At 46.0% G+C, this 15422-nt stretch overlaps 2 protein-coding genes and 1 long non-coding RNA gene across 4 annotated transcripts in view; all 3 read left to right on the top strand.

Moving 5' to 3' along the window:
* The window catches only part of LOC311132999 (metastasis-associated protein MTA2-like), a 34564-nt gene extending 25540 nt beyond the window's left edge, over positions 1–9024 (top strand). Inside the window, exons 7-18 of one of the 2 annotated variants that reach the window (XM_084166417.1) lie at positions 353–455; positions 926–1025; positions 2130–2318; positions 2519–2593; positions 3030–3088; positions 3180–3280; positions 3424–3563; positions 3811–4039; positions 4425–4514; positions 4758–4879; positions 5220–5362; positions 5825–9024. In XM_084166417.1, the coding sequence (XP_084022543.1) occupies positions 353–455; positions 926–1025; positions 2130–2318; positions 2519–2593; positions 3030–3088; positions 3180–3280; positions 3424–3563; positions 3811–4039; positions 4425–4514; positions 4758–4879; positions 5220–5362; positions 5825–5978 (1505 nt within the window). In that variant the 3' untranslated portion in view covers positions 5979–9024. Of the gene's footprint in view, positions 1–352; positions 456–925; positions 1026–2129; positions 2319–2518; positions 2594–3029; positions 3089–3179; positions 3281–3405; positions 3564–3810; positions 4040–4424; positions 4515–4757; positions 4880–5219; positions 5363–5824 lie in introns of both variants that reach the window. The other variant, XM_084166416.1, reaches the window with a different exon arrangement.
* Positions 9025–9997: 973 nt separating this feature from the next.
* On the top strand, positions 9998–11415 carry LOC311132604 (uncharacterized protein; the record flags this gene model as incomplete). Its single annotated transcript, XM_084165855.1, has 2 exons — positions 9998–10006; positions 10447–11415. The coding sequence occupies 2 exons, from the start codon at positions 9998–10000 to the stop codon at positions 11413–11415; spliced, it is 978 nt and encodes a 325-aa protein (XP_084021981.1).
* A 980-nt stretch (positions 11416–12395) lies between these two features.
* LOC311132037 lies at positions 12396–15147 on the top strand. The gene is made up of 5 exons (XR_014613479.1): positions 12396–12463; positions 12639–13019; positions 13160–14120; positions 14209–14337; positions 14560–15147. It is a non-coding gene; the product is annotated as an uncharacterized lncRNA (long non-coding RNA).
* Positions 15148–15422: the final 275 nt, after the last annotated feature.

The raw sequence follows: 15422 nt of genomic DNA, 5'->3' as shown, positions 1-15422 counted from the left end.
CTGTGTATCTGACACTAGTTCAGTCTGGTCAGACCGACGTGCATAGCTGCTCATTCTGCTGTCATCACTCCCTTCTCTCTCTCTCTGTCTCTGTGTCTCTCTCGCTCTCTATGTGTCTCTCTCTCTCTCGCTCTCTCTCTCTCTCGCTCTCTCTCTCTCTCTCTCTCTCTCTGTCTCTCTGTCTCTCTGTCTCTCTCTCTCTCTCTCTCATTCCTTTCTTTCACCATTATCTTTCCTCTCAAGTCTCTCTCTCTTGTTTCCCAAATAGTGGGTCACGCAACCACAACCAATGACTATCTGCAACATTAGTTGACATGTCTGATGATTGTCTTCTTGGTATCATCTCTCCCAGATGAAGCAGACACCCGTATCCAAGAGAAGCTGGAGACCAAGGTGTGGCACCCTGACAACCAGCTCAAAGACCCTCAGATCGACCAGTTTCTGGTGGTGGCTCGGTGAGTGTCCCCTGGCCCTGTCCCCCTCCATCTGTCACACGTTGCCCTGGTTACGCCCTGTTGCTATGGAGGTCCTTGTCAGGACCTTGTTGTCATGAGCTTGGAGCACATTCTGATTTTGAGTAACGTGAACTGGATGGCTTTGAGTTTCAAAGTGCCCACCTTTGAGCTTGATGCTAGTGTATTGATATTTTGCTATTTTCTCAAGACATCTTTGAACGGACTTGCCAAAGCGGTGTAGTAGCAGTATGACCCCAGTCAACACACAGAAGTCTGTTTTTGGAGGGAATCGACAATGTAGGGAATGCACCATCTAGTGGCCATATGGGGATCATTCACACCTATATTACAGAATCCCATCTGATAGGGTATTTTTGTCTAGGCCTTGATAAGTTGAGAGTTTGTCTGTTTCAGTACTGGGTTTGTCATAGATTGTAATGATGATGATATTTGATGGTTATGTGTTCCAGTGCTGTGGGGACGTTTGCCCGGGCCCTGGACTGCAGCAGTTCCATCCGTCAACCCAGCCTGCATATGAGTGCCGCAGCAGCCTCCAGAGACATCACACTGGTGAGATGCACACACTTTGTCCATGTCCCATGGTGACAAGAAAATCACTTAGCGCTCTACATATAACCCTTAAAACAATGGCCATCTACTTTGTCCTAATTACTACATGTAATGTTATACATTATATTGTACTATACACAGCGGCCAGTTTATTAGGTATACCCCGTTCATGAAAATGAATCGCTCCTACAGATAGTGTGGCCGTGGCTTGCTATATAAAGCATGAAGACGGGCATCGAGGCATTCAGTTATACTGTTCAATTGAACGTGACAATGGGAAAAATGAGTGACCTAAGCGACTTTGAGCATGGTATGATCGTCGGTGCCAGGCACACAGGATCCAGTATCTCAGAAACGTCTACCCTCCTGGCCTTTTCACCACAACAGTGTCTAGGGTTTACTGAGAACGGTGCGACGAACTAAAAACATCCAGTCAGCGGCAGTCCTGTGGGGGAAAACAGCTCGTTGATGAGAGAGGTTGACGGAGAATGGCAAGAATCGTGCACGCTAACAGGCGGGCTACAAACAGGCAAATAACGGTACAGTGCAACAGTGGTGTGCAGAACGGCATCTCGGAACGCACAACTCGTCGGTCCTTGTCATGGATGGGCTATTGCAGCAGACGACCAAACCGGGTTCCACTCCTATCAGCTAAAAACAAGAAGAATCGGCTCCAGTGGGCACGAGATCACCCACACTAGACAATTGAGGAGTGGAAAAACATTGCCTGGTCCGACGAATCCCGGTTCCTGTTGCGTCATGTCAGTCAGGATTTGGTGTAAGCAGCATGAGTCCATGGACCCATCCTGCCTGGTGTCAAGGGTACAGGCTGGTGGTGTAATGGTGTGGGGACTGTTTTCCTGGCACACATTAGGTCCCTTGATACCAATTGAGCAATGTTTCCATGTTCTTAAGATTTCAGGCTGTTCTAGAGGCAAAGGGGGGTCCGACCCGGTACTAGATGGGTGTACCTAATAAACTGGCCGCCGAGTTTACCATATCTATTACCATATAATATATCACATATTTCTAAAACAGTTCAATAGGGTAACCTGTGCCTAAAATGAACAATATATCTAATCGTCCCCTCTTTCCCCCCTCTAGTTCCATGCGATGGACACCCTGCAGAAGAATGGCTACGACCTGGCCAAAGCCATGTCCACACTGGTGCCGCAGGGTGGGCCGGTCCTCTGCCGTGACGAGATGGAGGAGTGGAGCGCCTCGGAGGCCATGCTGTTCGAGGAGGCCCTGGAGAAGTACGGCAAGGACTTCAACGACATCCGCCAGGACTTTGTAAGTGGCCTCCCGTATTCCTCTAATAGATATCTGACTTGCGTTCAGAAGGAACAGTAAGGTAAAATATCTTGAAACTAGTAAGAAAAGTACCTCCTCCATTTCAAAACGTACCTCCTGAACGCCACTCTATATTAACTGTATCCTGAGTGCTTTCATCTGGTCAGTGTTGAAGGATGTTCTGACTCTGTTGTCCCCAGTTGCCGTGGAAGTCACTAGCCAGCGTGGTTCAGTTTTATTACATGTGGAAGACCACCGACCGCTACATTCAACAGGTAATATACACCGGGTGGTCCGAGCCCTGAATGCTGATTGGCTGACAGCCATGGTATATCAGACCGTATACCATGGGTATGACAAATGTGTTATTTTTACTGCTCTAATTACATTGGTAACCAGTTTATAATAGCAATAAGGCACCTCCGGGTGTTTGTGGTATATGGTCAATATACTACGGTTAAGGGCTGTATCCAGGTACTCCGCGTTGCGTCTTGCCTAAGAACAGCCCTTAGCCGTGGTATATTGGCTATATACCACACCTCTGGCCTTATTGCTTAAATATACACCACTCAGCCATTCAGAGCCACACTCTTACAAAACAATATGAGATTGTACTATGCATTGGCTTAAGTAATGTATATTGCAGAGTTGTCTTCACAAGCAGAGCTACTTGTTGTTACTTTGCTAATTTGAATTGTATGTTTGTTTCAGAAACGACTAAAGGCAGCAGAAGCAGACAGCAAGCTGAAGCAGGTGTACATCCCCACCTAGTGAGTACCAGTCTGAACTGCAGCAGAGCCAATGCACAATCTCCATCATTACCACGGTATCTAAACACACAAACTCTCTCCCTACCTCCAGCACCAAACCCAACCCCAACCAGATCATGGGTCCTGGTAACAAGCCTGGCATGAACGGGGCCGCAGGCTTCCAGAAAGGACTGAGCTGCGAGAGCTGCCATAGTGAGTATTCTACCATACAACTTTAGTATGTGTTTTGTGTCTGGCCTATTGTCTGGCTAACTGTAGTGAAAAATTCATGTGTGTAGTGTAGGTGATTTTGACTTATTTTTCCGGGCATCTAACAGATCTCCCCTCTGTTGCAGCCGCCCAGTCAGCACAGTGGTACGCGTGGGGTCCTCCCAACATGCAGTGCAGGCTGTGTGCATCCTGCTGGATCTACTGGAAGAAGTACGGAGGCCTGAAGACCCCCACACAGCTAGAGGGGGCCGCAAGATCTGGCTCAGTATGTCTGCTATTACTAACCTGCTTCCTTAATCCTCTCAAATACTGGGTGTATCTCAATAGCCTGCTTTCCTTTATCTACATAGGACGGGGAAGAGTGAGTTAATATTATTTTCATTTCGTAATTCCTGGTGTTATCAGATCATTACAGCGGAAGCAGAGGAGAGCAAGCCAATGTAGACTATTGAGGTATTCAATCATGATATTCACGATATTTTGATATGTAAACTCTCTTGGCCCCTCCTCAGGAGTCCACACCCCGAGGTCACATGACCCGCCAGGAAGTGCAGGGCCTGTCACCGTTCACGACAAGTGGGGGGCGCGCCAAGCTGCTGGCGAAAAACCGGCAGACGTTTATCCTGCAGACCACCAAGCTGACGCGCATCGCCCGCCGCGTCTGCACTGACATCCTGCAGCCCCGCCGCGCCGCACGCCGCCCCTACGCCTCCATCAACGCCAACGCCGTCAAGGCCGAGTGTGAGTATACAGACACGCATGGACTCACACACACACTCATACACACTTTACTTTCTCCCGAGTGGCGCAGTGGTCTAAGGCACTGCATCGCAGTGCTAGCTGTGCCACTAGAGATCCTGGTTCGAGTCCAGGCTCTGTCGCAGCCGGCCGCGACCGGGAGACCCATGGGCGGTGCACAATTGGTCCAGCGTCGTCCAAGGTAGGGGAGGGTTTGGCCGGCAGGGATGTGGGTTTGTTTCCCACGGGGGGCCAGTATGATTTTTTTTTTTTTGAAAATTAAATAAAAAAAACATGTATGCATTCATTAACTGTAAGTCGCTCTGGATAAGAGCGTCTGCTAAATGACTAAAATGTAAATGTAATGCTTATCGTCTTCTTGTCTCAGGTATGATAAGGCTGCCTAAAGCGACCAAGGCCCCTATAAAGAACCGCTCGATCCCTCGACCACCGCTGGCCACCATAGTGAAGGAACTGGGTAAGAAAATGGTCCAATCACAGAAGAAATGATCATTGAGATCCTGATAGGTCTTACAGTGGTGACACTGTGTGAATTTACCCACGGTTGGAACGGACTCAAAAAATCACTTGTGTTATTTGTAGTTTTTCTCCCTAATTGTATTTACGTTTCCATGCTCCAGTTGTCTAAATATAATGAAGCGGTATGCGCTTATTATAAGTGGCTTGGTTTGTGATTGGGGCTCTCCTTTACTCTCCCCAGCCATCCAGGCTCCACTCAAGCTGAAGGCTCCCAGAGGCACCCCCACCCCCATCAACCGTAACCAGACCAACCAGCCCCGCGGGGGATCGACCCTGCTCGGGAAGAGGCCCTTTGACAGCAGCGTGAGTACTCCACACACACACACACACACACACAAACCACAACCACCATTTTTTAATTCCTCCTCCATCTCTCCGTCAGTCAATCCAGATATGTGACACTGACAGGTTCTTGTTCGGTATAGACGGCCTCAGTTGCTGTAACCTTGGGTAGTGTCTCCTGTCTCTGTCTACTCAGACTGCAGAGAGGGACAGACTGGTTCTGGTTCCTCTGTAACAGTGGGAGATCCACTGACCATCTGTGTCTCCCTCCATCACCTCCTTAGTAAAGCGGCATGACCACAGCTTGGGCCAAGTGGCCACACACACACACCTCTCACCGTTCTTCTCTCATTGGTCACAGGCGTTAGCACTGCCGTTCCCCACCAATGGGAGGCCGTTCACATCGGGCATGAGGACCACCTCCCAGTCGGTGATCAAGCGTCAGAAAGTGAACCAAGGAGACGCGCCAAACCCTGTGGTGTTTGTCGCCACTAAATACACCAGGTAGGTGATCTCAGAGTATAGTGTCTGTTATTCTCTTTAGTAGCAACCCGCTCTGGAAGATACACATTACTTTCTGTGCTTTTTTTGTTGAAATCTACTTAGTTCTATATTGGACACCTGACAAAGAAAACAATCAGGTCTTTATGGCAAATAATTAAGTGGGAGAATTTGCCTTGATTTAAGATTTTTTTACCAAAATGTTGCATTTGTTGATTAATGTTTTAATATTGCATTCAACTAGTTTGAAGATGAGAAGTTTAACTTCTTCTTTGCACCTGTGGACTTTGACATTAGGCTGTGTTTACACAGGCAGCCCAATTCTGATCAGATCTTTTGCCAAACATTGGGCAGAAAATCAGAATTGGGCTGCCTGTTTAAACACAGCCTTGGACTCCTAGGTGCGCCAATGTTGATCTGAGTCCTACAGCTAATTCACCATGTTGTGTTTCTCTCCTCTCCCAGGGCTCTGAGGAAACACCTGACCCAGTCTGAGATGCGGCGGGCAGCCAGGAAACCACACCTCCCCGTCAGGGTCAAGCTGCCCCTGCCCCCCCGGCCCCTGGCACTACCCATCCTGCCCTCCAGCACCAGCGAGCCCATCGTCCTGGAGGACTAAGGGGGGCTGAAACAGGGAGGGCGCACCACCGCGCACCAACCTGCTAGTGTAGCAGTACAACCCATACCAGTAGTTGTTTTCTCTCGTCTTATTTTTTAAAATCTCGTCTTCTGTTCTGTTACCTCCCAAAAGCTGATGTGCTGCTCACCTCACACACACACACACACACACACACACTTGAGTGACACCCACATGCATTACATCTAGTACACGGCATCAATTATTTACACACATCGCGCACACACACTACACATACACTGAGTGTACAAATCATTAGGAACACTTTCCTAATATTGAGTTGCACCCCCTTTTGCCTTTAGCCTCAAACCCAGCAGCATTGCAGTTCTTGACACACTCAAACTGGTGCACCTGGCACCTACTACCATACCCCGTTCAAAGGCACTTAAATATTCTCCCTCTGATCGGCACACATACACTATCCCTGTCTCAATTGTCTCAAGGCTTAAAAATCCTTCTTTAACCTGTCTCCTCCCCTTCATCTACGCTGATTTGAAGTGAATTTAACAAGTGACATCAATAAGGGATCATAGCTTTCACCTGGATTCACCTGGTCAGTCTGTCATGGAAAGAGCAGGTGTTCCTAATGTTTTGTACACTCAGTATATACACAGACACAATGCCCATGTACACGCACTAGGCTTTGGGCTTTCTGCTATTTTATTCAGGCTCTTTTTGCTTTAATTACTTTTGCTCCCTTTTTTAATGGCAAATCATTTTAACAGTGTCATTTAAAATCAGAAATATTTCTCATCCTGAAATAATGGTGATTAAGCACACTTTATTTTTTTCCTCCAGGTCCTATCTTATTTGTGTAAATATTTGCAGCATTTTGAGGGGTTGGCACCTATTTGGTTGGCGACTGGTAGAGGTGTGGGAGGGGACTGGTAGAGGTGTGGGAGGGGACTGGTAGAGGTGTGGGAGGGGACTGGTAGAGGTGTGGGAGGGGACTGGTAGAGGTGTGGGAGGGCCATGGAAATAGAAATACTAGAACCACAGCAATTTGATGGAATGTCCGTTCTAGTTATTCATATTCTATAGGGAGGGCTATCTGGGGCAGTTTTTCGCATGTTTGTGGGAAAGTCTATTTTGATGAAGGTTTCACCCACTTGTTCCATCATAGGTCTGGGAGGTTGCAGTAAAGTGCTTTGTGTGACCCATCCTTCAAGGATACTTGTCAGATTCTACTTTAGACACCCGTATTCTCTTACACTTATTTTGCACCATCACATCAGGCCCTGCCCCTTCTCCACAAGCCTATCAGAAGTTAAGTTTGAGGGTTTGATAGTGAGGAAATAAATTGTGTTCACCCCCTGGTGCTTTTTAACATCAGCAGCTTTCCACCCAACCCCCTCCCACAACCTCTAGGTGTTGCAGTAGTTGTTTGTTGAGCTCCGTTTTTCTACTTGATTGTTGTCGCAATCAATTTGAGTCCTGTCTTGTTAACTATCACTTGATTGTCACACTTTTTACAGCCATTTTTTACCCATCTGGAGAGAGACATTCGGGATCCTTCTCTGTAAAGCCTTTGGGGTGCATTTTGGTTTTGACCCGAGAACGACTGCTCAAGTTGCCTGGCTACCCAGCCACAACGTTCTGACCAACTGACGTTTCTTCCCCACGATGAGTCTGGATTTGCCTCCCTCCCCGACAATTTCTAGAACGCAAACACATTCTGACCGTTCTGATTGGTCCCAGAAACCTATGGGTTGGGCCATAGCCTGCCTACATGCTGACGTTATCAACTTTGATACACTGATTGGATAGAATTATTAGACTATCCAATCGCTGATGGATTTGTTTTGTTCAACGCCCCTCATTTTGAAGTCAAACAAGCAACTTCTAAGATGGCAGTTTTAGACTGAATGTATGGTAGCGATCAATAGAGAAGAGGAAATAAGTTCAGGATGAGTCGTCAGGCAACCGCTTGAGTACAACAGTCTTCTATCTTCAATACAATGGTAGGAGAGAGAAGAAGTAATGGTTTAGGAAAGGGTGACAAGGTAGATGAGCTTCATATTCTGTAGGTTTGGAAGATATTCGAACAAAGGTGGTTCAGGATGTGGATCTGATGGGTTACAGTTGTTTTGGACATGCAAAATAGATACTGTTGTCTTTGAGGTCCTTATTGTGAGAAATATGTTTTAGTGAAGGAGTCAGAATTAAGCCATGAAAAACATTTCTAAGACAGCCCCTGTTCATTTTGTCACCTGTACCTATAAATAATGTACCTTCAGATCCCCCAACCATAGACTAGGCCACAGCATTTATGACAATGGACTGTTTGGATCTTGGGTTTGAGTGAAACTGGCAAATTATGTTACGAGCTGGTTGTTGTCGGATAATGTTGTTACTAAAGCAGCAATATGTATTGTTTTGGGTGCTGAAGTCATGTCTTTGATGATGATGGGAATCTCCAGTGATGTCTCTACTTGTGGGTTCATTTGGTTTGAATCTTTATTTCCCCTTTTTGTGTTTTATTATGAAGAAAGGGTGAGTTAGATTAAATGAATTCTTAATTGGATATTATTATAATTCCTCTTTCTCCCTCAGGCCCTGTGAACTATGGCAGCCAGTACGGGGGTAGAAATGACTGATTTATAAGCAAGTTTGGTCCCAATGTGGGCTTTTGTAATGTTTCTAAAACAAATTGAAGTGTTAAAATGCTTAGTGAAAAAATACTAATCTGAAGAAGAAAAAAAAAAAACTTGGCCTATTGAAAACTTGTTTTTTTATATTAAATATTTGGGGAAGAAAGCTTGTAATTACTCCATATTGTGGAGAGGGTTAAAATACTGTACATGTGAACATTGCTCTCCATCATTGGGTGGGTTTGGGATGGGGGATGGGGGGGGGAACAGAGCAGGTGGGATGGATGTAGAGGGGGTTAGAATTTTGTATGTTGGAGAGAAAATTATGCTACAATTAAAAACATTTTTTCTCAAGTGTTTTTTATTCCAATGTCTCTGTATCCTTTTAATGTATCTTGATAAGAAAATAAAGATTTGTTTTTCTTTGTGGTCCTATACATTTCTCTCTTTCGTGTGTGTGCTTTCTCTGAATGTGTATGAAATGTCATGCAATGTTGCTTAGTTGTCAGTGTCAAAAAATGTAAACACGCATGGTTAAAATTCCATCTAATTTAATGTTATCCTTTATCAATTGAAACTTTTGAGGAATACATATGATCCACGTGATAGTGTTGGATTCTGTAGAAAATAAATACTGTAACCCTGGTTAGATTACTTCCTTAAAACGTGAAAATGTTATTTTATTACTTTCAAAGTATTATTCTGTTTTATTAATCATGATCACACATTGGCTGCATTTACACAGGCAACACAATTCTGAACTTTTACCATAATTATTGGCAAAATATCTTATATGATTGGTCAAAGACCTGCATAAGCAGCCTACATGTCACACAAAGGTTTATATTTCCCCCCTAACAGACAGCATTTAATTAACAAATTACTCAGGTGTGAGGTTGACCTCTCCAACTGTGGTGTGAATTGACACAGAACAGAATAAGTGTTTTTGTACCCAATGGGCTTGACGTTAGTAATCAAGGCATTAATTAAGGGAGCATTTCATCCCGCGCTAAAACTGCAACGTTGTAGCAGAGCCTCAACGCTATTGGCCGGTTACTAATCGAATACCAGCTACATTGTATCTGATTGGTGGATTCGAACGCCCTACTGGCGTTTAATGTTGCACAGCTGATTCTCATTTTAAAGGGAAGGCGGGAGTGGGATCTGGGTCAAGTTAAAATAGAGTGGACACAGCCGCAAGATACGTGCAACTTCATAACAAAGCAAGTGGGGTGGTCTGGTCTGTAGTCCACTTCGTTAATGGTCTGGAGGCTATAATACGTTTTAACTTTTATTTCATACCGAAAACACAGTTCTCTAGAATTTGGCTTGGACATTGAGGTTGCGATCTAACAACAGGTGAAGAGCGTCGGGGGCACAATCGTTTGGAAATCTCTTCAATTCGCAACAATGTTTGAGGTATACTGCTTGTGTTATCCTTTGTTTCAGAAATGCTTTCAGTAGCCTACCCTGCTTCCATTGTATTTTCTGGGTAAAAAAAACACAACTGCTGTCTAAATTAGACACGGTTGTGGCATTTGATTGAATTGCCAATGTAATTTTTATTTATCCAGGTTAGTCTCATTGAGAGAATCTCTACTTCAGAAAACCTGGTCCAACCAAAACAGCAACAGAGGGAACAATGTTTGAGACATTATTTTATGTGATGAGATTCATGTCAAGTCAGTCTTTTTGTTTAACTGCATATCTTTGTCATAAACAGTAAGTGCACTGAGAACCAATATTGTTAATGTACTGTTGCATTTTGACTCTAGACCTGTAGTTTTTCATGGGTTTACCATCCAAATAAATCCTCTCAATCCTGACATTTTTAAAAATACTTTTCTTCTACTCCTCAGACCAGCAGTGATGACCTGCCCATGTTCCCCTACCATGATGAGGGAATAGATGACCTGTTGTTCCCTGGGGAGCAGTGTCCAGCTGGAGGAGTGGGAGGCATGTCCCTGGCTGAGGCCCTCCTGCCCCTAGTGGAGTCCCCCTCTCCCTCCCTGAGCCCTTGGATGTGCTCCACCCGCTACAAGACGGAGCTGTGCAGCCGCTACGCTGAGACTGGCTTCTGCAAGTATGCAGAGCGCTGCCAGTTTGCCCATGGCCTCCACGACCTCCATGTGCACTCCCGCCACCCCAAGTACAAGACTGAACTGTGCCGCTCCTTCCACACCGCAGGCTACTGCATCTACGGCACCCGCTGCCTGTTCGCCCACACCGCCAAGGAGCAGCGCCCCCCCCACCGCCGGCGCCGCAACATCCCCTGCCGCACCTACCGCTCGTTTGGTGTGTGCCCCTTCGGCACACGCTGCAACTTCCTGCACATCGAGGGCGACTGTGGTGGCGGCCTCAGTGATAGCGGCCTGGAGTCCCCAGACAGCGCTGCTGAGAAGGCCCCCATTGCCAGGCCCCAGCTACAATCCCAGGACTGGAAGCCCCGTGGGGCCTTGTGCCGCACCTTTAGCTCCTTTGGCTTCTGCCTCTATGGCACCCGCTGCTGCTTCCAACACGGCCTGCCGAGCAGCGTCCAGGGGGGCACCCGCACCCTTCCGCTGTCCCTCGCTTCGGACATGTTCTCCTCTCCTCCCTGCTCCTCATCCTCCTCGCCCCCATCTGGCCTACCTTCCCCGATCTGGCCAGAGGATTCGTCTCCCCTGACCACCCCGCTGAACGAGCCCATGGCCCCCAATGCCTTCACCTTCTCCAGCCAGCTGAATGACGTGCTGCTGCCTCTGGCCCTCAGGCTCCAGCAGCTGGAGAACAGCCAGGCCATGGATGCTGCCTGCACCATGCAGGGTGTCTGGGGGAACAAGCTTTAGTCACTAGGCAAGAACAGTATTGTTAACTAATATGATGTATAGCCTATTGTGATGTTTGCTTTGAGCTTGGAAGCCACATGTGTCCTACAATGTATTTTAATGGGGGGGGGGGGGGGGAGAGAAAGTGTAATCTTCCATGGTAGTTTGGAGAGACTGATTACTGTCCTGCATTACAAATTTTATGGCCTCAATTGTGTTTTCAAGGAGTTCTGACTGATCCACCCCTTTGTTTATATGTAGATTAGGCCTTGTAACTGTTGTACATTTGAATTGGGTTATAAGTGTTGGTATTTATGAATCTGTTTTAACTTAAATTTGTATTTATTGTGATACTTCTGCCTTGAATAAACCACAATTTTTAAATGAATTGTCCTTTGTTCACTGAACTAGCCAGAACTTTTCACTGCTTCCATGTACTCTATTTTTAGTAATATGTGTTCTCTAGTTTTGGCCAAGTATTAACTTTTCACTGTCTGGGTCTATTCAGGATTTACTTGAGATTTATTGCATCTGTGCTCAATTGAGACTTTTCTAACTATGATATGTACTTTACGTTTGGGATGCAAGCCCAAAATGTGTGAATTCAAATGCACTACTAAAAGGGCGTTGCTTTTTCCCTTCCTGACTGCTGATGGCCGCTATTTTACGGATTACTTGCAATAACGTAATTCCTTTGACACGTGGTTGACTGCTCTGGATGAGACTTAAATGTATTTCACATCAAATAGCAAGACTAGTCTGAAGATAGCAAAGGCAATTCAAACCGGGAAAGCCTTAAACTGAGTTTAGTCGTCAAAGTAATTTGACAGTTGGCAACGTTGCTGCTCTATGCATTTCCACCACCTTTGCCAGAGTAGGAGGGTCTTAGTTCTGTTTCAATGAAAGGGCGGGGTGTTGTGGGCGTGACTCTTGAGTGATAGCCAATTAGACCAATCTTTGATCTAGAAAGGCTGGCTATCCGGAAAATGTCAGCGGCACCCGAGTGAACGAGGTTCCTGTGAACAATTTTGAGCGACTAACCTGCGAAAAGCATATTTAATATCAACAGGTAAGTGATTGAGCGAATTCTGTTGGTGTAAAAAAAATGTCCGCTTTGCACGAATTGGTTGGCATAGATGATCGCGCGTGGTGGGGGTGCACGCATCAAAATAAAGTGGCAAGTTAACAACCAATATGAGTTAGATTACAAGCTGGCAGTTACACCTGTGTGGTTATTTTTGCAGGTCTACTCTGCAGCGCTGTAAGCATGGCGGACAGGGAGGAGCGGCGCTTTGCTGAAGTGCCCAGTGAGGCTGTCAAACTCATGAGTCATGGTCGAAAGTGCGGGAGTGGAGCTTAGTGAAGACATCTGCTACCTGCTTAGATAAACAATGAAGCAGTTGCCAAATTAATGGAGATTGTTCGATGTCGTTAGTGGGGCCAGGAGTTTGACCATTTGACCTGGAAAAGTTCAATGGCCCTATTCATAGGTAAAGCTTGTATTTGTAGAGGTTTGTTTGTCACTGTGACCCACACAGAACAGCTCTCAGTTCATGAGACATGCCAAGAGGAGGAAGCTGACAGTAGAGGACTTAAAGAGAGCAGTGCGCTGGAGTAATGTGGAGGTGGGAGAATGCTATTTTATTGAGTGTATATATGTACATTGTGTGAACCTGTTTCAATAGAATCCTGGTTGCTCTCATATTCATGCTGGGCGATGTACAAACAGGAGTTGTGTTACAGTAACAATCTTCTCTTTTGCCAGGCCGTAGCTGGCTGCGGTGCGGAAGATGCCCTACCTTTCTGACCGATGAAGGAGGGTGAACTATTCTTCACGGAGGACCATGATATCAACCTGGTTGAACTGGCCCTGGCCACCAACACACCCAAGGGCTGTGCAGAGACCATGGTTCAAGGTAAGAACCGCCGAGGCATGTTATCAGGACTTAGACATTCATCTCACTGACTCACTCTTTACTAAGCCACCATCTTCAAGTTAAATTGATGCTCATTCTGTGTTTATGAGATTTAGTAGCATTTATATTGACTATGATTTGTTCTCCTACTAGTAAACATGTCTTATCTGGATGGGAAAGGCAACCTGTAACCTCAAGGTATAGGTAAGGTGAAGTCTATGAGCCATGAACTAGAGCAGCTGAACTGTCTCCTCCACATGGTGAAGAGCCTGGTTCAGAACACTTACCTTTACCTCGGCATCCTGGTGTCCAGTGTCATAGTGTCATGTACTGCATGAGCCGCTGGCCGCCTCCGTCAACCCCCTCAACGACCACTGCTCCCTTAGGGAGTACTCAGCGCTGCTGGTCAGCCACATGTTCTGGTATGTTGTCCAGCTCTCAATACACGGGGCCCTGAAAGTTACATACCCAGTGTCGTCCTCCTCTCCCCGTGATATTAGACACCAAACAAAAGTCAGAAACCAAACCGATCATTCTCTTCCCTTTGTGTATTTTTGTAATTTCCTCTACACAAGATGGTGGAATAGAAACATGGCCATGCTTCGACCCTTGATCTAATTCCCTCCTAAACCTGTGTCTTTTCCAGGACCAATGGAGACCTGGTCAGTGGTCTGTAGCAGCTGATTCTGCTGTCTCTGCAGAAGGTTCTGTCAGACCCGGTCCGCCCGCTGTGTTCTCACTATGGAGCTGTAGGGGGCTACATTCACTTAGAGGAAATGTATCCACCTTCCATCCATCTTGATTATCTATGTATGAAAGTATAGTTTATTTAATTTATCCTTTGGATAATTTTAGGATCCTTGGCTTTGCTGATCTCTGTGTGTGTCTGTCTTTGTAGGCTGTTGAGCAAGTGTTATATCCCCACCTGCCAGCCTACTGGGCTAACCTGCAAGCTGTCCTGGATGATTACTCACTCTCCAATACCCAGGTGAATGCAGACGGACACAAGGTGTATTGAGCCATCCTGGTGAGTGCAGCAGACCAGTCACTGAGTATGAAACGTTTTCTGTGATGCAAACAGAGCCATCCAAAGTAATACAAGAGATTCCCAATAATGAATTGTTACAAATTGCATTTATGTATTACCTTTAACCTGATCTCAAAGCACTTTACATTTTATGTTGTTAAAACTCCCTGTCGACCACCACTAAAGCGCCCACGAAGTACCAATCCCCTCTCTGTCCTGCAGGTGGCAGTGGAGCGCCTGCTAAAGATGAAAGCCCTGTCTCTGTCCCTGCCAGCGGAGGGGGGTGGCAGCGCCCAGCCATGCTTCGGGGGTGTGATTTCCCCCGGGCTCAGCCCCTCTCCGAGGCCACCCTGGGCATCGCCAGTCACCTGCAGGGACCTGGGGGTTGCCTTCCCCTCAGCCCCCTCCCAGCCCCCTAATACGAGGAAGTTATATTTCTAAGATAGCTGGTGGGATGGTGTAAATAAAACTAGGCTGCAATACACACTGTGATGGATATTCCAACCCTGAGCCCCGGCCTGCTCTGCTCTTGCTGATCAAAAACGTGTTTGTGTGCTGCCTAACAATGGCTGTGCTGTGTAGGTCTACAGTGGCAGTTCAGGAGGAGAGTCAAAGGCTTCTTCTGATTTTTGTTGTTGTTGATTAGGCCTAGTTTAAAAAAAAATCACTCTTACGTGTGGACTAGCCTATAGCCTATGTTCTGTTCAGTTGGAGAAGGAGAGCGCCAAGATGAGGAGGACCGGAGAATCATTTTGATAGCTTGCTACTACTATAATTGATTTATTAAAAACAATATGTTTCTTACCCATGATGTAGGCCTATTTATCAGAGTTATTGACCTCACAATAAGCCAGATTTAAGTAACTTACATTGTGGTGCTGAAACTTGAAGCAGCAGCCGCAGCACAATGAATCTGATATGGACAGCTCATGGTGATGAAAGTAGGCATAATTTATTTCAATCGTCTTCATTTTAATTATACTTTATTAAGAAGAGGGCCTAAGCATACTGTGTCCATAATAAGTATATAGGTTGTATGTTGGGAGCTTTTGGGAAAGAGCACAGTTAGAAAGATATGGCATATA

Source organism: Coregonus lavaretus (assembly GCF_964263955.1).
Source record: "Coregonus lavaretus genome assembly, chromosome: 7".
In the NCBI taxonomy this organism is placed as follows: Eukaryota; Metazoa; Chordata; class Actinopteri; order Salmoniformes; family Salmonidae; genus Coregonus; species Coregonus lavaretus.
This window is presented reverse-complemented; position numbering and strand designations above follow the sequence as displayed.